General features: G+C 43.9%; 1 protein-coding gene across 1 annotated transcript; it reads right to left on the bottom strand.

The window, feature by feature from the left end:
• Positions 1-914: 914 nt before the first annotated feature.
• Positions 915-1199, bottom strand: LOC118844599 (40S ribosomal protein S26-like). The gene has a single exon (XM_036752528.1). It carries the CDS (start codon positions 1197-1199, stop codon positions 915-917), a length of 285 nt encoding a protein of 94 aa, XP_036608423.1.
• Between the last annotated feature and the right edge of the window lie 23562 nt (positions 1200-24761).

The raw sequence follows: 24761 nt of genomic DNA, 5'->3' as shown, positions 1-24761 counted from the left end.
CTGAAGGACTCCTTCCAGAAGCTCCATTTAAGGAGGGTGCTCTAATCAGCCATCTCTTCCTTTCCCACCCAGTTTCACTCCTCTAGATTTCATCATGCCCCCATCCCAACCTGCCCCAATCCCTCCACTTTCCCCTCTCCCTCATCCCAGGACCTAGTGCTGGCTTGGCTTCTTATAGTACCTGGTACCCAACTGAATGTTGCCACACAAATACCCAACCAAATGGGTGTGGTTTCTCACCTGGCTGGGGTGGGGGACTGGCAGGGCTGCCGAGCAAGATGGTGGTGGAAGGGAGGCACCTGCCAGTCGAGCCCAGGTCCTAAGTCCCTTCAGAGAGAGTTCCACATGTTCTGGGAAGTTTAGTAAGGACCAGGTTTCCATGTGAAACAGGAAGCTTGATTTTCTTTACCTTCTTTTCTATAAACTGTGAAAAGCTGTTTCGAGCACCAAAATAGGTCCTTGTTAAGTACTAGACAAGCAGTAACCTCTGAAAAACACTATGAAGTATTCTTTAATCTACATAACACTGCATCTGGGCGGGGTGCAGGTGGTGGTGGTGGTGGTGGTGGCAATTGTCTTATTGGCTTGTATGGATAGCACTGCATAAGATCTATGGCACATTGACTGTTTTAAGAATCTTTCCTGTATGGAATAGGAGAAGCAAGTAAAAGATCCATGCTAATGCCACCTCCCCGGGACCCCAGAGAACTGCTGTATCAAGCACATTGACGATGTGCTCAAAATGTATTCCCATTCCACTTAATGAAGATAACAACTTCTCAAATGGGGGGAATAATTTTTTTTTTAAGATAGACCAACCATTTTATTTTCCTCTGATCGGTTCAGGAATGTTGATGGACAGCTCTTTACATGGGCTTTGGAGGGGGTCTGGGGGCAGCACCTGCAGGTCTGAATCAGGACGGAGGCGTCCAATCCTTCCGAGCCTCACGGGAGCGATTCCTCACTATCTTGCTGTGGATTGCGCAGCTCACACAGTAATGTAGTTTCACGTACAGTTTGGGCAGCACATAGGAGTCGAAGACGCTGGCCTCGGAGATGACCCTGACGGCCGCAGCTTCCACAATGTTGCGGATTACAAATTTCTTCGGCCCGCAGCGGGCACAGTTGGTGCAACAGATGGGCTGCACGTGGCCGTGGCCCTCCTTGGCGCATCCATTGTTCCTCCTCTTTTTGGTCATCTTGGAAGCCAGGAACCGAAAAAGGCTGGGGGGAATAATTTAATGGAGGAACCAGTCAATAAAGGCTCACTCTTTAGAGTATATACGATATACCCTGCTTGGTACCAGCCCATGTAGAGGCTTGATGAACCTGCTTCTGGGCATCTATATAGAGGGAGACATCCCCTCACTTCACAAGAGTTGTACACAAGTATTCTCTGGCTATTCTCTATCAGCTTACTGTGCAGTGACTAAAAGCCTTTTCATTGTCTGCTGCGCCAGAGACGAGTGTGAAAACAAAAATTTGGAGCATAATCTCTTGCTCTCTTCCCTGGAAGCTTTAAGTAAGGGGAAGAACTGCTATGAACCTCTGGGTACAGAAGGAGCGTCAGTCCATATCTTCCTCCTAGCTTCCAAATGTCTGTGAACACACAGCACCTCTATTTCTTGTTTTCACTCTTTCCTAACCTTAGGGAAATGAGTATCTGGAGTTGTAATAGACTCGGATATGACCCCGGGAGCTTCTAAAGGTCAGAAGAGTTGGCAGCAGAATCTCCCAGTATATTCAGCTACTCCAGAGGATCAATCTGTCTGACTTTAGCAATGGGCCAGCCCCTCTGAACAAGGGACTAACCTGTCCATCAGCTATACCACATCCAAAGTGAATTTGGGGGAGCTTTGGTGAAGAGACCCAAAATGCCTCTCTGGTTTTCAGTTTTGTTTTTGTTTTTAATTTTTGGTAAGGGGAAATATTTTGTTGCAACCTGTTTGCATTTGAGCCCACTCTACTCAGGGACCATATGGCTGTGTAAAGAGGAGAATGTGCTTTCTGGTTTTAGAGATGTTGTACTTTGGTCCTTGTTATTTCTTCTTAGTAAATATTTCTTTGTAAAAGCTAACTAACAATAATTTGCTAATTGAAGTTGTGGAGATGTTGACTGATTAAATGATATGGCAGTATATGAGATTTTGTCTTGATAGGGTGCTGATGATGGACCCCTAAAAGGCCCTGGACTTTCCCACATGGCCTGGATCCCTGGTATTGGCTTGAGACATCACCCATCCCAGTCAATAATCCTTTTATTTGTCCTTGCATTGTGGCTCTCCAGCCACTTAATTCCCTCCATTGTCTGCACCCGGCCCAAAAGGCTACTTGCCATTCCTTAATCCCATCCAGATCTTCCCACACTCTTTCTGTATAAAATATTAATCTTGCCCCCATTAAATTGCTCAGATTCTTAAGATCTGGCCTGCTTCTATTGGCGTCACAAACAACACAGACTCACTAGGAATCTTGCCCACCCCAACTGGTGTTTTAACAAACTATTTGGACTAGAAGAAGGCTTGAGTGGTTGAATTCTTTCGAGGCAGACTCGTGGCCCTTTGCCCTTGCATTTCAGGGTTCCCAAGATCCCTAGACCACAACAGTCTTGTGAGCAATAGAAATATATGTATGTATACAATTGTATGTAATATGTGTATATGTGTATATATATGTGTGTGTGTGTGTATATATACATACATACATACATACATATATATATATATCTCCCCTTAGGGTTACCCCCAGAGCCCTAAGGGGAAAAATTGTTGTCGTTCAGTTACATCTGACTCTTTGTGACTGCATTTTGGGTTTTTGTCATTTCCTTCTCCAGCTCATTTTACAGATGAGAAAACTGAGGCAAACAGGGTGAAGCAACTTGCCCAGGTCACACAACTAGTAAGTGTCTGAGGCCAGATGTGAACGCAGGTCTTCCTGAGTCCAGGCCTAATGCTCTATCCACTGTGCCATCTAATTGCCCCAAAAGGAAGAATAGTCAGATGCCATCTCAGAACTCAACCTACCAGTGTGAATAGAGGTTGGGAGAATGAACTCAGAGCCTGTGCTACATAAGGAAAAGACTGCTAATCATAAAAGCTATCCCAAAGTGGGAAACACCGCTTTTGGGAAACAGGGAGTTCCTCATCCCGAGAGGTCTTCAAGCAAAGACTGGATGACCGTGTTTCAAAGCTAATCTATAGGAGATACTTGTCTAGGTAGTTTGTATCTGATGACCTCTGAAATCTTCTCCAACTCTGCACATCTGTGGCTCTGTGTTGTTCATAATTCCTCTATGTCTTCTTTGTTTTGAATGCTTTTTTGACTGTTGGTGTCCCTTCTGGGATGTGCTCTGACCAGGGTAGAATGCAGTGCAATTATCATCTCTTTCATTCTGGACATGACATTTATATTGTTTCAGCCTAAAATCACATTCATTTTTTAGTAGCTACATCACATTCTTGGTTCACATAGAGCTTGTTTCAGTCAACAAAAACCAAGCCGTGCCTCTCCCATTCTGCACTTGTGCGACTGATTATTTTTCCCCCTCCCCACCTAAATATAACTATCCCAGCTAAAGGTCATCTTCTTGGATTTGGCTGAGTGTGTCAGCTTGTTGAGGTCATCTTGAATCTCGATTCTCACAAGGCTGGAAAGGACTGTTTGAGCAGTGAGTAGTTAGGCTTGTGTGAAGTGGTGTCTCAGGGCCAGTAGCAAGCTTTACACTTCTCATCTGCCAGAGAAGGAGGTGCCAACTTGCAAAGGGGACAAAACAAATTCTCTGTGTCTCTGTGAAGGGAGCCCAACCGAGGACAGTGCAATACAATACAACAAACATGTCCTGAGCAGCTCCTGTCTGGAGTATAATGTTCCAGGTGGTGTGAGAAATTAATTATTTCTCGTATTTAATAACTAATTATTGTATTAGGACCAAAGTTTTCCCCCTTATCTACTTCCTTATCCAGAAACCAACCAGTGTGGGAAATCTCTCTAATCAGATAGTAAAAGAAATTCTAAGTTTGGGCTAATGGGTACAATTCTGATCATTGTGTTTTCTCAGAGAGGTCTGGGGAAGTGTTGATTTTCCCTTTTCTCCGGAGGTAATATGGAAATTGATGTCTCTTTGACCAAGATTTGGGAGACCCTGGTTATGTACCCCAAGACCCTTATTGTAATATAGCCCACCCTCTCATTTTAATTTTCAATTTCTCATTAACTGTTAACCAATCAGAGTTGATTGCCACCCCTCAGGAATACCTACTCTTCAAAGTACATAAAAACTGTGAGTCCACTGCCACAAGGATCTTCCGTCTAAGAGAGAGAGAGCCAAATGACAGTCCTTTTATTAAAATGCTGGCATTATTAAGAAAAAGATTAAATTATCCAGAAATTATTCTCTCAAACCTTTTAAAATGCCACAGGGGAGAGTAGATATGAAGTTTGGAAAAGATAGAATCTCTGTCCTGATGGAGTTTACAGGCCTCTAGAGGAAGAAGACACCAACACATGTAGTTAAAACACAATATTACATCATAGGTACATTAGTAAAGCACAAAACAAAGTTCTATGTGAAATTCTAGGAAGAAGGTCATGAATACTTAGGGAGATCAGGAACAGCTTACTTTAAGGCATGGTATTTGGATGGGTGGAAATTTAGCGGGCAAAGAAAGGGATGGAGAGCATTACTGGCACCAGGAACCTATTGAGCAAAGCCATTACAGAATAGTATGTAATTAGAACATAAAGAGGGGCAGAAAGGTGGTGCACCCTAGGGTCAAGAGGACTTGAATTCTAATCTGACCTCAGACATTTACCAGCTGTGTGACCCTGGGCAAGTCACTTAGCCCTGTTTGCCTCAGTCTCCTCATCTGAAAATGAACTTGAAAAGGAAATAGCAAACCACTCTGGTATCTTTGCCAAGAAAACCTCAAATGGGGTCAAAGAGGGTTGGACATGAGTGAAACGACACAACAACAAGCAACAGAGAATAAAAAATCGTTCCATTTAGCTGGGCACAGAGTACGCAGAAAGGGAGTGTTACATGTCCTAGGTGCCTTCTAGGTTGCAGCTGACAGATTGGCCCACTGATGGGGGGGTAGGTTTGAGTGGAGATTTGTGCTTTTGGATTTCCTGTTTGAGTCTGGATTTAATAATTTGGGAGAAGATGCAGGAGTCCTGGAGAGAATGTATGGAATGGAGAGCAGGCAAAGAGCTAATTGGGGTTGGAGGAAAGGAGACCAGAGGCCTTTCCTGGCACCGGCAGAGTAGTCAGAGATCAGTTCCTTCCCTGAAACAATTAGAGCCTCCAACAGCATTAAAACAATGGGAGAATTCAACACCAATCATTTAGGAGGGAGTATAATGCCCAAACGTCCTAAGTACCACAAGCGAGAAGATGTGAAAGTTCTATTTAAATCTAGTAGAGGAAGGAAGGCTTAAGGTTTTTGACAGTTCAGGTAACTGTAAGTACCTAGGTGTTTCTACTTAATAGGATCACAGATTCAGAACAAAATGTCAGAGGTGGAAGGCTCCTTAGATATCCTCAAGTGAAGAAATCTAGGCTTAGAGAATAAGTCACCTGCCCCATGTTACTTACAAATCAGTGGCAATCCTGGTACTAGACCCTAGTGTTTCTTCAAGTCTTACTCTACAGGTTGTTCCAAAAGTCTTAGTAAACTGCACTAAGGATTTTTGCTCAGTTGTATCCAATTTTTTGTTCCCCCTTGTGGGGTTTCCTTGGCAAAAATAGTGGAGTGTTTTCCCTCTCTAGCTCATTTTACAGATGAGGAAACTGAGGCAGAGTTAAATGACTTGTCCAGGGTCCTAAAGCTGGGAAGAGTCTGAGACTAGATTTGATTTCAGGAAGATGACTGACTCCAGGCCTGGCACTCTATGTGCTTCGCCACCTAGCTGCCCCAAGATTTTTAGGATGCCTTGTATGTAGTACATTATTTCAATATTTCAACAATCACTGACTTCATTGGTGTGGGTGCTCACTATATCCAGGCAGATGGAACTCTTTTATGACTTAATACATCAGATTTTAGATTTACATTAGAGTTTCTGTGGGACAGAAAATTCTCTTCCCTCTGGTCAACTGGGTAATGAGGTTTTCTGCATATAGCTAGACTTGTCCTTGGGTGACAAACATACAGCTGGTCACTGGGCTTATGCTTTACAACTTGGTAGCACCTACCATGACCTGAGCTCTCTTGCGTAGCCTTGGAGAAACACCAATGCCATAATACTTTAGTAGAGAATAATGTATCTTAAAAAATAAATCATTGGATAATATTAACAATTTGTTGTTTTAATAAAAATTAAAATAAATATAAAAACAAAATAAAAATAAAAATATTTTGTAAGGGGGGAGAGAGCACAATTGTCTGTCTTCAGTCCTGGGCACCAAATTTTAGAAAATAGACCAGCTGGACTATTTCTAGAGAAGAGTGGTAAGGATTATTGTGGGATTCAAAAATCATACCGTATGGGGCTTGATTGAAGGAACTGGAGGTGTTAGTCTGGAAATGGAAGAGCTGGGATTCTCAAGTCTTCAAATATTACATTTTAACCATTCTATTTTGAAGACATCAAAGACATTCAAATATCTGAAGAGTTATCATGCACTGCTTGGCTCCAGATGCTGGAATTTGAACAAAAGGCTAGAGGTCCTAGAGAGGTAGATTTTGGGTTGATATGAGGAAATGCTTTTTAACAATTAGCTTCATCCCAAGGTGGAAGGGGGATGCCTTCCCCATGGGCCTTCAACTGGAAGGTAGATAACCACTTTCTGTGGATGTTGAAGAGAGGATTCGTGTTTCAGGTACAAGATGAACACTTTAGATGGTCTACAGATTGACTAGATGACCATTAAGGTCCTTGATAATTCCAAGATTCTGTGATTCTATGAACTAGCTCTCCTATAGACCCAGGGCAATAAAATCATACCTTGGAAGGCAGTGAGAATTGTATAGGAAGGCAGAATTAGGGTGGCTTCCTCTCTACTTCCTTATTCCACTGCTCTAATAAGCAAAATGGCAGGTAGGTGGAGAAGTAGATGGAGTGCCAGGTCTGGAGTCAGGAGGACTCATTTCCTGAATTCAAATCTGGCCTCAAACACTTACTAGCTGTGTGACCCTGGACAAGTCACTTAACCTTGTTTTGCCTCAGTTTCCTCATCTGTAAAATGAGCCAGAAAAGGAAATGGCAAGCCTACTCCTGTATCTCTGCCAAGAAAACCCCAAATGGGTCAGGAAGACTCAGACATGACTGAAACGACTGAACGACAACAATGAAAACAAGCTCCATCCCTCCCTCTATGACACCATCTCAGGAGGTCAAATCCCATGGCAAGATTCCACCAGAGCCACACTGAGGGCGATGGGGGAGACTGGGAGCCCTCTCTCTGAACTATCATGAGACTGTTTCCCTAGGCCACGGAGGTCCCAGCCCCTGGTCCCAGCAGCACCATGTGCTGAGGTTCAATCCACTTCCTGCGACGTTGACAAGGAAGGAATTTCCCTCCCTGCCTCCTGACCAGAATCCTAGCTGTCCAGAGCTGCTGTTTTGTAAACACGATGGCGCCTGGAACGAGGGGGAACCAGCTGCCAGGAGTCGTGGCCAACATTATTTTTTAAAAACAGCAGCTCAGTGCTGAGGGTGGTGTCTTCTCAAGTCTGGCTTTCCTCGGTCAGCCGCTAGGTCCACTCCTTTCCTCCTCTCCAGCCAGGATCAGTCCATTGTGACATTGGTGATGTTTGTCTTGGGAGCCTGTTTACATTTTCCCTGTCCCAAGACCTCCAGTGCCGTCATATTGATCCAAGGCTGCTTAGGTCTATCCATACCAGCCCTCCTTGAGCAGTGCCCCATATTCCAAAATATTCTCTTCTTCCTCCTCCCCCTGCCTCATGTCTTTGGTGCCTCATTTTCAAGGTGGAGAAGAGCTAAAGGGCGCTGAATCTGAAATCACAGGATATGGGTCTAAGCCTTAGCTCTGCTCCTGTGTGACTTTCAGCAAGTTGTTTGCTTCTCTGGCCTCATTTTCCTTATCCATAAAATGAAGGGGTTGAACTTGGTCATCTACTAGGGCCCTTCTAACTACAAAGCTGTCAGTTTATATAAATTAGTTTATACTGAGGTATAGATGATTAATAATCATTATTTGTATGTGTGTGTATGTCATTATTGTTTGTCCTTTGTTCTCAAAGAGGCCATAACATCAGGAAGGTGATGCCATGACTTGCAAATGAATTGGGTTTAAGTGAGGGAGGGCTGTTCAAAGTCACCAGCCTCACTTTCTCCTCTAGAGCCATCTGGGTCCAGTGGTCAGATATAGATCAAGACAACTGGAAATGGCCCTGATCCAGTGGGAGACCTCAGCCTTTTTAAGCTGAGGTCTTTCCCAGGTCTCAGTTTGGTTGAGGCAATGCCTGTTCAGTGATTAAGCCTAAGTAAGAAATGAGGCAAAGAATGGCCTTTTTTACCTATTTTTTAAAAAAATCAATCTGAGAGGGGAAGATCCTCAGGGTTTCTGGACAGAAACAATTGCTATTTATACTCACTCTGAGCTATCAAGGCCCGAACAATGACCAAGCAGGGCTTGGGCTGGGATCTACTGTTGGCCAATTAATGATAGTGTGGAAAATATTATACTACTTTATATCATTTCTAGTTTCAACCAGACCCAGAGCCTCCATTAATGAGTAACTGGATGAAGATCCAGGACCTGGGCTTCTTTGTTCTCTCTAAAAGTTTGCTCAGGCAATACCCTTACCTCTGTCAACAAGACATTCTTACCTGTTAGCCATTAAGGACATTACCCTAACCCCAAGAGAGATTACCTTGCTTAATATTCTACAGGTATATACTATGTTATGGAATGTAATGAGACACAGAGACGCTGGGCTGTAGTTTCAACTGACTTTTGTCAACATCCCTTACAACTCTATTCCATTAAGGAAAATCCTCTTCTTGTATCATGGTTAAACATACATGGGGGTCATAAAAATGAGGTCATACAGGCTTGCTAGCTCTGCTAAAATAACGTATATAAGTTTTCTCATTGCTTTGTTCAGGCAGCCAGAGTTTATACTCTGACTCCTTGTACGTACAAGTAAGCTAGCTTCGCTAGCTTTAAGGGAAAATAATAAACAACATGGATTTTTCTATCACCTAGCTCTGTTGTTTCCTTCAACCAAATTTTCAGGTTTAACAATAGTGATTCTGGGTTTAAGATGTGGTCCTTAAGAAAGAAGTCTAGCCCATAAATCCTAAGATATCTTTCCAGGTTTCAGTGATCAAAATTTACATTCCTTTGGGCAGAATACCCACAGGGAATATATACGTATATGTGTGTGTACATATATGTGTATATACACACACACACACACACACACACACATATATATATACACACACACACTTACACACACACATATATATATACACATACATACACACACACATATATATATACACACACTTACACACACACATATATATATACACATACATACACACACACATATATATACACACACACTTACACACACACACATATATATATACACATACATACACACACATATATATATATACACACACACACTTACACACACACATATATCATCTAAAGAATTTTACCTACGTTATTTCATTTACTTCTACAATAACCCTGAGGCCAATAATGAAAGTAGAATATGTGGCTCAGAACTGCAGCTAGTTTCACAATCTTAAAGGATTTTCAATAATAACTCAATAGTAGCTTAGCTCACACCAAGGACTTGTGAGCATTTGGATTTGGTTCATTTCTATCTTTCTACTAAGAGTCTTCAGCTCAGTAGCACAGAGAATAGAGTGCCAGGCCTACAGTCAGGAAGACTCATCTTCCTGAGTTCAAATCTGGCCTCAGACACTAGCTTTGTGACCCTGGGCAAGTCACTCAACTGTTTGCCCCAGCTTCCTCATCTGTAAAACGAGCTGGAGAAGGAAGTGGTTATCTTTGCCAAGAAAACCCCAAATAAGGTCATGAAGAGTCAGACATGACTGAAACAACTGAACAACAAAAAAGTCTTCAATTCCCTTCCAAGCATCAGGCTACCAATAGGCATTTATACATAGAATAGTCTTTCTAAAGCTTAGCTCTGGCCATATTGTCCCACTTCTCATTCAATAAACTTCAGTGGTTCTATGTCACCTTTAGGATCAAATACAAAACCCTCTATTCAGCTTTTAAAACACTTCATAAGCAGGTCCTTCCTACGTTTCCAGTCTTCTTACACTTTAGTCCCCCGCACATAATCTTCCAACCAGGGGCACTGGCCTCTTTGCTCTTCTTTATACAAGGCGCTCCATCTCTCAGCTCCAGGCACTTTTCCTGGCTGTCCCCCATGCCTGGAATGCTCTCCCTCTTCATTCCTGCCTCTTGGCTTTCCTGGCTTCCTTCAAATTTCTCCTAAAGTCCCATATTCTAAAAGAAACCTTTCTCCCAGTCCCCCTTAATCTTAGTGCCTTCCCTCTGAGATTATCTCCAGTTTATTTTGTGTATATCTTGTTTATACATAGTTATTCAAATGCTGTTTCCCCCATTAGATCATAAGCTCCTCCCAAGCAGGGACTACTTTTTTTGTTTGTTTACGGTTTTTTGCCTCTTTTTTTGTAACCCCAGAACTTAGCACAGTGCCTTACACACATTAGACCTTTAATCAATGTTAATTAACTGATTGCCCAGGCTCACACAGATTGTAAGTACAGTAAGTGCTTAATTAATAAATGCTTATTGAAAAGGACTTGTCACTGAGCCCCTTAGAAAACCAATAAAAATCATCCCCCTTCCAGCGAGTACTGTTTCCTCTTTATCCAAACAGAGTGTTGATCTCAATTGCTGTAAACTCACAGCACCGATGCTATCCCAGGTTCAGTTCCAACTAGAACCCATTCTATGTTAGCTGCCTTCCATCTTCCCTCTAGGGTCTCCTCTCTTCCTGGTATCAGTGTCCACTGCTGTGGTGCATTTCATGCACATCAATAATCAATTAAAGTGCCTACCATGTGCCAGGCCCCATGCTAAGTTAATGCATATGCGTCGTCAGGCCTTCTGCCAGACAGTAGGTATGTATGAGGAAGGACTAACCTCTTGGAGGGGTAGCTAGGCAGCTCACTGGATAGAGTGCTAGACCTGGAGTTAGAATAGACCTGAGTTCAGATACTTACCAGCTGTGGGACCCTGGGCAAGTCACTTAACCCTATTTGCCTCAGTTTCCTCATCTGTAAAATGAGCTGGAGAAGGAAATGTCGGACCACTCCAGTATTTCTGCCAAGAAAACCCTCAAAAAAGAGATTACAAAGAATCAGACACAACCGAATGACAAAAAAGTCTTGGAACTACTGGATCTCCTCAGCATGAGGCCTTTTAGCACATGCTCACTGCATAAATATTACTCTCCCCATTTTGCAGATGGATAATAGAGGAAGAGCAGTGTTGCAGAAAGAATACTGCATTTTGAAGTAAAAAGACCTTAGGTTTAATCCTAGCTCAATCAATGAACATCTATTAAGTGCTTATTCTCTGCCAGACACTGGGAATACAAAAAGAAACAAAAGACAGTCTCTGCCTTCATGAAGTTTACAATCTGATATAGGAGACAGCTTGTATACAAATAGATACAAAGCAAGATATATACAGGATAAGTAAGAAATAGTAGAGGGTACCTGTGTGACCTTAGACAAGCCAATTAACCTCTTTGTTATTCAGTTTCTTCATCTCTAAAACGAAGGGGTTTATATTGTATGATTTCTAAAGGCCATTCTTAAAAAAAAAATCTGTGATCTCCTGTGACATCGTGTGGAGTGCACATGGCCCAGGCAGCTCATGAAATGATGGTCTGGGTCTGGGTCGGGGACTCACCAATCAGAAGAGAGAGCCACAGGGCAGAGGAGTGGCCAGGATGAGGAGGCTGCTGGAAGGAGGTAGAGAAGTCCACAGTGATGAGCAGAGCAGGATCATCTTTGAAGCTCCCCGAGGCCTAGGAGCAAGGTCCAGTGGGCTTGGACTAGGAGCCATCAGAGCCAGATTTGAATCTGAGAACATTAGGACTTTAGAGCTAGAAGGGACGTCACAGATTTTCTCACATAGGATCTGCCACTAACTAGCTGTGTGACTTTGGGAAAGGCTCAGAACCTCAGAATGCTCATATCTTTGAGCTTCTTAGAAAGGGGCCTTGTAGTGCAACCTCCTTATTTTTCAGAGCAGTGAAGTGATTCACCCAAAGCCCCTCACCTAGGGAATGACAGAGCCTGGAGAGCTTCATCACCTATAAAACAGGCTCGAAAAAGAGCAGATACAGAAATGCTTTGAAACCTAAAATGCCGCGCAAATGTAAGGGATTATAGTTTTTGAGGCAAAAGTATGTTTTGAGAAGAAGGGAGCCTAAAGCCCTGGTCACAAAAGATCACTTCTCCATATTACATGGAAAGACCGGGATGGAGACCAATAAGCTCTTTACCACTCACCTGATCTGTTGGAGTAATGGGTATTGTGTGTGTGTGTGTGTGTGTTTTCCAATTCTCTGGCCTCTGTTTAACCTGACTAGAGCTGCTAACAGGAACATGTTGGTGGGAGGCAATGGCTGTATGGGGCATTCTGATCTCAGTGGGTAGCATCCCTCCTTTCCCCCTCTTCCTCATTCACAGGAAGGTGAATGTGTTGAGCTGGTTTCTTGCTTTGGGAATTTAAAACTGTTTTCTTTCATAAATGAAGAGAACAAAGCTCCCTTAATAATTACTGGGCAGTAAAGAGAACCTGAATGGGGTACATATCAGGAAGCTCAATCAGGGAACAATGCAGGATGACAGGCTCTGATGGGGATGATAACCATATAATAGCACATTGAGTTGATACAGCTGAGGCCTGTGCTGAGTACCAGGGATAGGCAAGCACAAGGTTTGCTTTGCTTCTTGCCTTCCTGTCCTAGTGTTTCCATTTCTCCAGGGCAGTCCAGATCACACATCTTCCCATGCTGGGCCTTGGTTTCTCCCCTTGTGAAAAAGAGGTTCACAGGGGCAGCTAGTAGATAGAGCACTGACCCTGGAGTCAGGAGGACATGAGTTTGAATTTGGCTTCAGACACTTACTAGCTGTGTGACCTTGAGCAAGTCACTTAACCCCATTGCCTCCAAAAGAAAAAGGGGTTCACAGAATCTAAAGCTAGAAGAGCTTTTTTTTTTAAAAATCTGATAAGCTCACCCCTCCTTGCTACCAGATGGGTTTGGTCTTTCCTGGCCTAGTGGTTCTTCTTGCTGTTCATTTGTTTCAGTGGTGTCTGACTCTTCATGACCCCATTTGGGGTTTTCTTGGCAATTTCTTGCCATTTCCTTCTCCAGCTCATTTTACAGATGAGGAAACTGAGGCAAACAGGGTTAAGTGACTTGCCCAGGGTCATACAGCTAATAAGTGCCTGAAGCCAGACTTGAACTCAGGAAGATGAGTCTTCCTGAATCCAGGCCTGGAACTCTATCCACTGAATCACCTAGCTGCCCCTGGCCTAGTGAGCATGTAACCACATCATTCTTTAAGATTACCATGGAAAAGAATCTATAGTCATCCTGAGAAACCCCAATGCTTACTTTGGAAAAATCCTTCGAGTCCAGTTTGGTTTCTTCCTGCTATGATTAGACCTCACTTCCTTGGAGGAGGTGGTAGTGGAGGGGGTGGTTCACCAGTATGGAAGATTGCTTATATTGTCAGATTTTTTTAATGTATTTATTGCTTTTGTTTTTCCATCTTTTTCTTTCTTTTAAAAATTCTTTGTTATTAAGATGGCAAAGAAGAAGGAATGTGGGAAGAAATATTGGTGGTGAAAAAACAAAAGATACAGTAAGAATTTATTTTTTATAAGACAATCAGGGTTAAGCGACTTGCCCAGGATCACATAGGAAGTAAATGTCAAGTGTTGGAGGCTGCATTTGAACTCAGGTCCTCCTAACTCTAGGGCTGGTGCTCTATCCAGTGATCCACCTAGCTGCCCCTAAGAATTTATTTTTAAAAATATAAAAATATTAATGGGGGGTTGTGGGAAGAACCTATTGCCTCTTCAGTGAAAAAAAAGAGGTCTTCAGCCTCCTTTATATAGTCCTACATGTACTTGGAGAAAATTCTCATGCTCTGATTCAGCTTCCTTTTAGAGAAAGAAGACAACCTGGATCCCAAGTCATCTAGGCTGAATGGCCCCAGTTCCTTCATTTTTATCATGGATCCTATTTTTCATCTTTTGGATAATTTTTTTGGCTCAGCTTGTGTCTGCCTGGTGAGAGGAAAAGACAAATCAGCATTTTAAGCTCCTCTAGTAACACGGGCTAAGTACTACTCAGTGTCCAAAGCATATTTGTAAAGGGAGCTAAGTGAATGCTTGGTGTGGGATGGGTCACAGTGCAGCAAACCCTGTCATGAGACATTTCCTGAGTATTCATGTGGCATATGGCACCAACCTGGGCATTGTTAGCACAGATGGGCCTCAGTATAGACTCTGCCGTTGTACGTAGTATTGTATGCAAGGGTCAGATAGATAGATATTGACGACCAATAAATTGGAATGTGAGGATCCTAACCATACTGCACCCTCAAGGCAGCTTTTGTGTGTTTGCCAAAGTCTCCTGGATCAGCTCTTGACCAACTTGTGGAAGAAAGGGTCACCTCTAAGAAGGAACCAATCAATCTACAAATGTTTTTTAAGAGCTCACTTAAGAGCATTGTGCTGAGCCCTAGGAGTATAAAGACAAGCAAAAAAAAACCCCAAATCCAAACCCACTCAAGGCATATACATTTTAGTAGGAGAGGGAGGCTACTTGAGTCCCAAGGCCCTACAGCTTTTGGATCCTGCTCTGGGATTCCCAGTCCATATAGACAAGGTATCTCTATCAGAAGGACTGACATGAGGGATCCCTGTCATGACATGATCAAGATCGATTCTGCGTTGTTTTCTCATTGATCTTATTTATAATTACTTGGTTTAGTCCTTGGTTTAGGCCCTGAGTCCCAAGGATTGTGATGCCTTCTGGCTCTGAGCCTATTAGCCAAAAGTGTATGTACACTCTGAGGTGAGATTTGCTTTGGCGGTTCTCTTATGAGAAGGACCTTGGACAGCACTCTAAATAGCCATTTGTTCAGAGCCCTCTGACTACTCAGACGTATCTGTGCTCCCCCTGATCCAGTGACATATGTAGGTGATTGAATAACTTTGATCAGACAGCTGGAGCCCTGATCTTTGTGCTAATTTTAGGATGCTGACTTTTACCCTGAACTAGTGAATGTAAATAAAGTAAGATTGTTGCCCCTTGAAAAAGTTGCCTTTATTTTAAAAGCAGATCAAAGAACCTGTGCTAGCAGGCCAACCCGGGTGTGCCAGGATGCTTGCTATTACACATAGTTCTCTCATAAATTCTCCTGTTGGGTCTATCAGTGAAAGAACCAGAGCTATAACCTGATTGGGGAAACTAGGGCTTTCCTCCCGGTGCTAACATGTGGAGTTGGGGGGGAAGGGAAGTTTTACTTCTTCATGTAGTTTGTCCTTTGTTTTTTGAAGAGGACCAATGATATCACAAGGAGATGTCTTTAGAGATCACCATTCTCATGCCTTGTGCTTGGTGGTTGCCTGATGACCCACAGCCCTGTGGGGATTAAGACTGAAGGCAGTCCAGTGAAGGCAAAGGAGTAGTATTTGGTGGTAGAAGTTGTGAGAGGCAGAGGACAGAATGGGTCATCTCTTCTCCCATGTCTGCTACTCTGGTCCATGCTCCCAAGAGGTTGAGACACAGGAGGGAGTTGGGTCAATAATTGTGGAGGTTAGGAAAGTAGGAGGAGGAGACATCTGCTCTTTTTTCCAGTCAACTATTACGACTAAGGCTATACTGTCTCTCTATGGCTCAATGTATATGTTGATAATGAGGTTGATGCACATATTGCCAGAGCTACCTCAGTGTTTGGGAGGCTCCAAAGGAAAGTGTAGGAGAGAAGAGGTATTAGACTGGCTACAAACTGAAGGTCTACACAGCCACTGTGCTGACCTCGCTGTTGTATGCCTGTGAAACCTGGACAGTCTACCAGTGCCATGCCAGGAAACCAAATCACTTTCATTTGAATTGTCTTGGGGAGATTCTGAAGATCACCTTGTAGGATAAGGTACCAGACATTGAGGTCCTTTCTCAAACTAAACTGCCAAGCATTCAAACTCTCCTAGAGAGCACAATTCTAATGGGCTGGCCACATTGTTTGAATGCCAAACATACAGTTGCCAAAAAGACTATTTTATGGACAATTCACACAGGGCAATTGCTCACATAGTGGTCAGAAAAAGTGATACAAGGACACTCTCAAGTTCTCTCTATCAAGGAAGGTACTGTGCTCTATTAACAAAGCAGATTTGAAGTAGCTCAAAAGAAACGCAAGATGCACAAATTTAGAGAATCCACCCCAAATGTTCACATGGACTATTTGTGCCTGACTTGTGGTAGAACCTTCAGAGCTCGTACTGGTCTCATCCGCCACAGTCGGACAGACCGTAACTTGATGCCTGGCATAGTGATGTCATTTTGGTCGTCTTCAAGAACAGAGGACAACTACCAACTGTCTCTCATGGCTCATCTGTCCTTCCCCCACCTTCAAAACCCATTTCTAATCCAATCCAATCTAACAAGCATTTATTAAGTATCTGCTAAGCAATCCACATCCTCTGGGAGATTTCATTGTGGGGAACAGCAGATAAAACATTTCAACAGATAAGTATATATACATGATAATTGAGGTAGAGATCGCTGACAGTCACCTCTCTTCTTTAAAATTCATCCTACCCTGTCTAGATCCTCATTGCTGTCACCTATGGGCCTCAAGGTCACTCTTCCCCCAGATTAGGGTCTGGATCACAGTTTTCTTCTGAATCCCTGCCCTTGCCTTCTCCTTTTCAGAACATGGCCTCTTAGAACTGGTCAGCTAGGTGACACAGTGGATAGAGCGCCGGGCCTGGAATCAGGAAGATGTGAGTTCAAATGCAGCCTCAGACACAAGCTAGCTGTGTGACCCTGGACAAGTCACTTAAGCCTGGTTGCCTCAGTTTCCTCACCTATAAAATGAGCTGGGGAACAGAAATGGCAAAACCACTCTAGTATCTTTGCCAAGAAAACCCCAAATGGGATCACAAAGACTCGGACATGAGTGAAGCAATTGAACAATGACAGTCTCTTGGACCCTTAACCTCTACTCACAGGAGTGATCAGACTGCAGATCCCTGCTCTCCATAACTGAATTTACCCCAGATGAATTCCTACTCATGTCTCTGGACAGACCTTGAGCTGGATAGACCTCAAAGCTGAGGCCACGTGGTGATTCCTAGAGCCCTAGGACTGACTGGTGAAATATCTTCTCTGGATTTCCTTGACCTCTCTGGTTCAAAGCTGCCAGGTCTGATCACCTTATGACCTTCTATATCCACCCTTCACAAGGCCTCTAATAATCTAAAAAAACCAAACTGGTCTCATAAAACCTTACGCATCATTTTTTTTAGAATCAGGAAAAAGGGAGACTAGCAAACCACAAAGTTAAGCAACAAGACACAGAGCTGAGATTTCATTACCTGAATGCAATTGAGCCACTCTTTTCTATCCCATTCTCCTGAAAATTGCTGCTTTGCTGAACTCACGTTTTAACCAGCCAAGAACTACATCTCAAGGATATTAATTCTGAGTATTTTTCTCTGTATGTGTGTGTGTGTGTGTGTGGTGTGCTTGAGTTTCAGAGGCAGTGGCAGAAAGGGGAGATCTGCAGAATTCGCTGAGGACTCCCCACCTGCCATCAAGTTGGAAGACCAAGGGCAGGAGGGCATGAAGCATCTGAGCTTCTTCTCACTGTGTCCCCGCCTTGTGGGCTCATGCTTGCTTGCTCTTGAATCTTTGACATTTGCTGGGAACAGCATTGGTATTTAAATTGGATCACGAATTGAAGTATATTCGGGGAGGAAGGGGGGGCGGGGTGTGGTGGGTAAGGAAGCAGGTTGGGAAGGAGTGTGGAGCAAAAAGGAAAAAATAAAAAGGAAGCTCTAACTGCAAGCGCTGATGCATTTTCCTGCCTGCCACTGCGGGGTCTGGGATTTGGAGGTTAGGCTGGTAGTAAACAATTGTGAGTGTTCTGCATTTCGGTGTGTTTGAGCAGCTGGAGAAACTCCAGTGGAAGATCAGGCTGAGATCAGGTTGTTATTCTCCTTGGTCCTGATGGAATGAAAATGGAGGATGCTCAGAATCCTTCTCTAATCCACAGCCCCAAGAGGAGTCAGAGGATCGGTGTTCCCAGGTCTGCCGTATTTGCTTGCTTATTTACTAGTGTTTCTGTGAGCAAGTTATTTTCCTCTGTGTCTCAGTTTCTTTTCAATTGCAAAATAAGGATTGGTGGACCAGAGGTTTTCTAAGGTCAGTTCTAAATTCTGTTAGCCTGGGTGAAGGAAGAAAGCATTTATTATGTGCCTACTATGTACCATGATAAGTGCTTTACAGATATCTCATTTTCAACCCACAACACCCCTGGGAGGCAGGTGCTATCATTATTCCCACTTACAGTTGAGGAAACTGAGGTGTTGTTGTTGTTCATCCTTTGTTTCCTAAGAGAACCAATCACATTTACAGGGTGACGTCTTGACTTGCCCGAGAAGTGGATTTAAGTGAGGTAGAGTTACACAGGTCGTCAGCCTCACTATCTCTTTCAGAGTCATTGGAGTCCAGTGGCAAGACAAAAGTCAGAATGACTGGTGATAGTTGAGCTTGCAGTGGATGGATGACTTTGGTGTCTTCCATGTCTGACCAAGCTCTACGTGCTCCACAGCGCCTGCTTCAGCCGCCCTCATGGCCTGTTGGAACAAATTGCTCTCATCTGCCCATTCTGCCAGGGGAAGTCTTCACACTCTTGGGTTAGACATCCCCTAACTCACCGATGGGTTTGAGGCTTGTAGGTTAGCCTGTCTACTGAGGCAGTTTTACCAGAGTATGGTTGCTGAGCATGCTACAGCTTCTTGGAGCCACAGATTAGAGTTGGGTGACAGGTGGATGCCAAAGGTGGATGAGCAACCCTGAAAAAGGCTCAGCAAACTTTTACAACAGAGAGGATAGTCTTTCTTGAACACCCCGTACACCCCCAGGAAACTGAGGTAGACAGAGGTTAAGTGACCTGCCCAGGGTCACACAGTTAATGCATATCTGAGGGAGGTCCTCCTGACCCCAACCAAGAGCTCTATCCACTGCACCACACTGCTGCCTAGGAGAGATAACTGTCTTAAGCTTTGGAGATCCCAGGTCTAGAAGAAGAGCAGTTTCCTGAACTTTGTACTGCTGCCACATCAGAAGGTTGCCAGTGGAGCGAGAGTCTGGCCCCCTCTCATTTCTGGGGCTCTGGCACTCTGGCAGGACAGGGGCACTGGAGCGGGGAGCTTTGACACACCAAAGAACACTCTGCCAACAGAAGGCTTGGCTGGTAGCTGATTTACTTAAATGAATCACACATCCTGTAGAGCTGTCCATGTATGAGAGGCTTAAAGCTGTGGTCTTGGGAAGGAGGATTGGGTTTGGAGTAAGGAGTTCCAAGTTTGGATCCACCCCTTGCCCTTGTGGGGCAAGTCACTTAAACTTCTCAATTTCTTCACCTGCAAAATGGAAGCAATGCTATTTGTGTCATCTGTCTTGTTGAGAAGCTCAAATGAGATAATGTCTCTAAAACCCCCAAGTCAGTCGCTCACTAAGCGTGAGCTCATGGCTGGTTCTTTCTGGCTGTCATCCTGTGTACTTCTCCCTCACCTCCACCCCCTGCCCTGGCCCCTGGCCCCAGGCTTCTACCACCAGCTGGTGTGTGTCCTTAAAGAGAACAGAAGAGCTTCAGCAATCAGGAGAACAAAACATTATCCAAAGGTAAATCTGCTGCCTGAAAGACCCGCCTGGTTTAGGATGCTTTCAAAGCACGTTGGTTTTTTAATTTGAGTCAATTCAATGGAATACCAATTGATTCAAGGCATACTATGGAATCCCCCAAGCAGCCCTGTACAGAGATAGTATTGGTATCACTGGCCTCAGTTTTACCAATGGGGCAATGGAAGAAGCAGGCTCACTTAAGGTCACACAGCTAGGTTACTAGAAGAGCCAAGGCCAGAAGGTAGGGGTTGTGACTCTAAGGTATCACTCTAGGAGACCCTAAATTCTCCTCAGCCAAAAGTGATCTTCTTTCCTCAAATTGCTTGTTTGTCCAGACTTCTCCTTGTAATCTCAACATTCTGCTGTCTCTCTTAGTATGGATCCACGTCTGATATCCCTTCTTAAACTACACATTGTTTGAGGATAAGGACTGGGCTGTTCCCCACCCCTCCACCCCTTTTATCCCCTGGTACCTAACACAATTGGAGGTACAGCTAGGTGGTATGGTGGATAAAGTGCTGGGCCTGGAGTTAAGAAGATCTAAGTTCAAATCCAGCCTCAGACACTTACCATCTGTAAAATGAGCTGGAGAAGTAAATGGCAAACCACTCCAAGTATCTTTGCCAAGAAAATCCCAAATGGGGTCATGAAGTGTCAGACATGACAAATAACCAAACAACATTAATTATTTCGATGAGTTAATTTCCAAACCAATACCAGCAGGGGTGGGGGATAGCAAGAGAGAGGAAGAGGTGAGGGGGAGGTAGCAAGAGCTGCCATTAGGGTGGGCTGCCATTGCTCTTTGTTTCCTCTCAAAGCCAAGTTTCCCTAAGCTCTTAAGCTCTCCTTGCTCTTCTGAGGAAGCTCCCACTATAAGCCAAATTTCACTCTTTACTTCCCCAGCAAAGGCCCTCCCTGCTTGGATGTTGAAGACACCATACTATTCTTTAGCTGACAATTCCCCTTTTCTTTCTTTCAGTAGCTTCCCCTATTCCTTTCATTGTCATGTTAATTTGGACAACAGAGCTTAAAAAACACACACACAACTTGATAGTTTTCCTTCACTCAGATATGGAAAGAGGGCTGATTGCTCTAGACCTAGCTTCCAACTCTATCTGTGCCAACCTAAGGTATGTTTGACTTTGGGCAACTCAATGGATCTCCCCAGCCCCACTTTCTCTAGACTTCTTCTCTCCCCCAAGACTCCTACCGAAGAGTTACATTCCTTGACTTTGAGTCAGGAGTATGGTAGATAGAGCCTGTTCATACCAACTCCCCAGAGCTGATTGTTAAATTTTCAGAGAGAGAGTGTTTAAACTTGGAAAATGGCAAATCATACAAATCAAGACTTGATTTATTGCTTTATTGATTGTTTAAGAATTGCTTAAGAAAAGAATGCAGAAAATGTTAACCATACAGATTAAATTACAGTGTGTTTTGAGGATACATTTTTCCCCAGAGAGCCCATTTTTAAATGTTTCCCAGCACATCCCTACTTTGAGTCTTTGGCTCCACCAATTCTGAAAAGCCTCATATGAACTCCTCTCCCAAATCACATTCACCCAGGGTAGGCCACTGCTCCTTCCTCTTCCGAAGTCTGATGAATCATCATCAACAGGTTGGTCCTGAATATACACTCACCTTCATGATGTGATTTGGAAGAATTCTGGGAAAGGTCTCTCCTGCTCCCCAAATATCTCCCTCAAAAATGCCTGGAAAGTCATCATTATCTATTAATTGAGTTAACCATTGACATTCCTCTGAGATCTTCTTTTAAAAATACAAATGCTCCTATAAGAGTGACCCATTAAGCAAGCTGGACTCAGAAAACCTGGGTTCAAATCCTGGCTCTGGTTCATACTAGCTGTGTGCCCCTGACTAAACCCCTTCATGGCAGCGGTGTATAGTGGAAAGCATTCTGATCCTGATTCTGCTGCTTACTACCTGTGTGTGACCTTAGAAAAATTAAATACTTCCCTAAATTTCCATTTTCTTAACTGTTGAATGAGAGGATTGGATTAGATGGCCTTATTAAAGGTCCTTTTCAAATCTGTCTATGATCCTCTGATCTCCTAGTTTTCTTCATCCCTGAAATGAGGGAATGATGATCTCTCTAGGGTCATGTTAGAGCATTTTGGGATGGTGGAATTCTTTGCTTTCTCTTTTGAGTGATGGGAGAGGACCCATACATAGAAAGCAGAAGATCTCAGGGCAAACTTCAGCATGTGATCACAAGCTGCCCTCAGAACCAGCCCTTTCTTAGGTTTCTTCTCCCTGACTTTCCCTGCTGCCCCACCCCACCCCAAGGTCAAAGAAAGATTCCAGAGTTTCCAAAGCAAGTTTCGAAATTCTCACCTTTCTCAGCCCCTCCATTCCCCAGTTGGAGCCGCGAAAACCCAGGGAAAGGACCAGGTACAGAGTAATTCGTTCACTCCTCGGAACATCCTCTCTTATCCTCCAGGCTTCCATAGAGAGGGAGAAGGGAGCCAGACTTTCTATACTGCACTCCTGGCTCTTCTCCCAATACCAGAACCCCACCCCTGCAGGATGGGTCACTCCCTTTCCCTCACCACTCTCCTTGCCCCTCAACTCAGCTTCCTCTTCTGCAACCAGTCTTGGCCCCCTAGCATCAGCATTGGTGTTCCTGCTTGTCCAGAAATTTATTCCAACTTCAAAACTGTGCATGGAGCCCCTCCAGAGAATAACTTGGGCTTTCTTCAGGGCTCATTCATTTATTCAGCAAGCATTTGTCCAGCCTACCATGCTTAGTTCAGGGGGTGGGTAAGATACAAAGATAAACAAGAGAGACCCTCCCTTCAAGACACTGAAGCAGAGCTCCATTCCCTCTGTTGCTTCTAATGGAGGCGAGCGGGGAGGGGACCGGAGGTAGCTGTTCCTCCCCACATGTCTCCAATTAGGCAGGTGGATGGTACAGTAGATAGAGCACTAGATCTGGAGTAGTCAGGAAGACCTGGATTCAAATCCATCCATGATATCTTCGTGACCCTGGGCAAGTCACTTAAACCTCTGCCTGCTCAGTTTCCACATTTGTAAAATGATGATAAGAATAACAGCTACATTCCAGGGTTGTTGTTAAGATAAAATAAGAAAATATTTGTAAAGCACTGTTATTATTTAGATAGCTAGGGCAGAAAAAGGCACCCTCCACGGAGAATCAGAAGACATGATTCCAAGCCCTGGCTGAGTCACTGGATCAGCTACATGACATTGGCCTAGTCACTTACCTTTTTCTGATTCTCAATTTACCCATCCATAAAATCAGAGAATTGAATTTGCTGATCTCCAGGGTCCCCTCTAGCTCCAGAACTCAGAATCATAGAGAGTTAGAGCTGGGGTCCACAAGGGCCATTTAGCTCAGCTCCTTCATTTTTCTTTCAGTCAGTCAATAAACATTTATTAAGCATTTACTGTGTGCTCAGAGCAGGAAGAAAGAGGAAACAAGGCCCAGCTTATTTCTGAAGGGGAAAATGAAGGCCAGCTAATTAATAGAGCTAGGACTAGCTGAGCTGCCCCAAAGTGGAATGAGATGCCTTGAGAGGTAATGAGCTTCCCATCTCGGAAAACTCTATGCTGTTAGAGTGGATTCCTACTTAGTGATGGGTTGGCCTTAGGGATCTCTTTCAGCTCTGAGAGTCCATGATTTGGTGGGGGGAAGGAGTGACCCAGCTCCCCACTGCCTCATAGGACAAGGTCAAGGAGCTCTTGCTAGCACACCCCCGGCTCCTTCTAGAGCTAAGACTAGAACCCAGATCTTCTGAAGTGAAGCCCACTGCTCTCTCCACTGTACCACACTGCCTTGCTCTATGATAGCAGATGGTTTTCTGGACCCACAGGCTGGAGTCACTGGAGGAAGAAGACAGCAGTGGGAGGCAGCCCTAGTGTTCATCCAAGTGGAGGGGCCGAGTCATAATATACACTGGGAAGGACAGAAGGAGCAGGTGCTCTAGGGCCACTCCAGGAGAACTGGTGATAGGAAGAGGAAGAGAAGAAGGAAGGGGAGAAAGCAGATGGAAAGGGGGAAGAAGAAGAGCAGGAAAAGGAAGAGGAGGAAGAGAAGGAGAAAAAGGAGGAGGAAAAGAAGGAGAAGGAAGAAGTGGAGGAAAAGGAGGAAGAGGAAAAAGAAAAAGGAAGAGGAAGAAGAAGAAGAGAAAAAGGAGGAGGAAAAGAAGGAGGAGGAGGAAGTAGAAGAAGAAGAAAAATGAAGAGGAGGAGGAAGAAGAGAAAAAGGAAGAGGAGGAAGAGGAGGAGGAGAAGCAGAAGTGGAGGAAAAAGAGGAAAAGGAGGAAGAGCAGGAAGAAGAAGAGAAGGAAAAGGAAGAGGAGGAGGAAGAAGAAGAAGGTGAAGAGGAGGAGAAAAAGGAGGAAGAAAAGGAGGAGGAGGAGGAATGAAAATAGGGCAAGCTGTCTGTGCTTGCTGGTGTCTTCCTGAGGCTTCTTGCTGGTAGCAGGGGTGCTCAGGCTGTCTCTGGTTCTGACTGTCTCGTTCTCAGTCACTTTTGGCATTTCTCCCCACGCAGGTGGAAGCTCTGAGGGTAATCAGACTCAATACCCTGCAACACTGATTTTTCACAAGTCAGTCAGTGCCTTGTATAAATTCAAAAGGATTATCTGCTACCTTTCTGTCTAAGTTGGTGTTATAAGAACATCCCCTAGGCTTATAGTGCTTTAGGATCTCCAGAGTGCTTTCTTTATGACAGCCCTGTGTGCTGTCACATACAATATGTGTGCTATTACATACTATAATAATATTTATGCTCTCACATACATTATAGTATGTGATAGTATAAATATTATTATCTTCATCATAAAG

The sequence above is a fragment of the Trichosurus vulpecula genome, chromosome 3 (genome assembly GCF_011100635.1).
Source record: "Trichosurus vulpecula isolate mTriVul1 chromosome 3, mTriVul1.pri, whole genome shotgun sequence".
In the NCBI taxonomy this organism is placed as follows: domain Eukaryota; kingdom Metazoa; phylum Chordata; class Mammalia; order Diprotodontia; family Phalangeridae; genus Trichosurus; species Trichosurus vulpecula.
This window is presented reverse-complemented; position numbering and strand designations above follow the sequence as displayed.

Coding starts and splice junctions, on each gene's coding strand:
- LOC118844599 (XM_036752528.1), bottom strand. CDS start 1,199: ATGACCAAAAAGAGGAGGAACAATGGATGCGCCAAGGAGGGCCACGGC.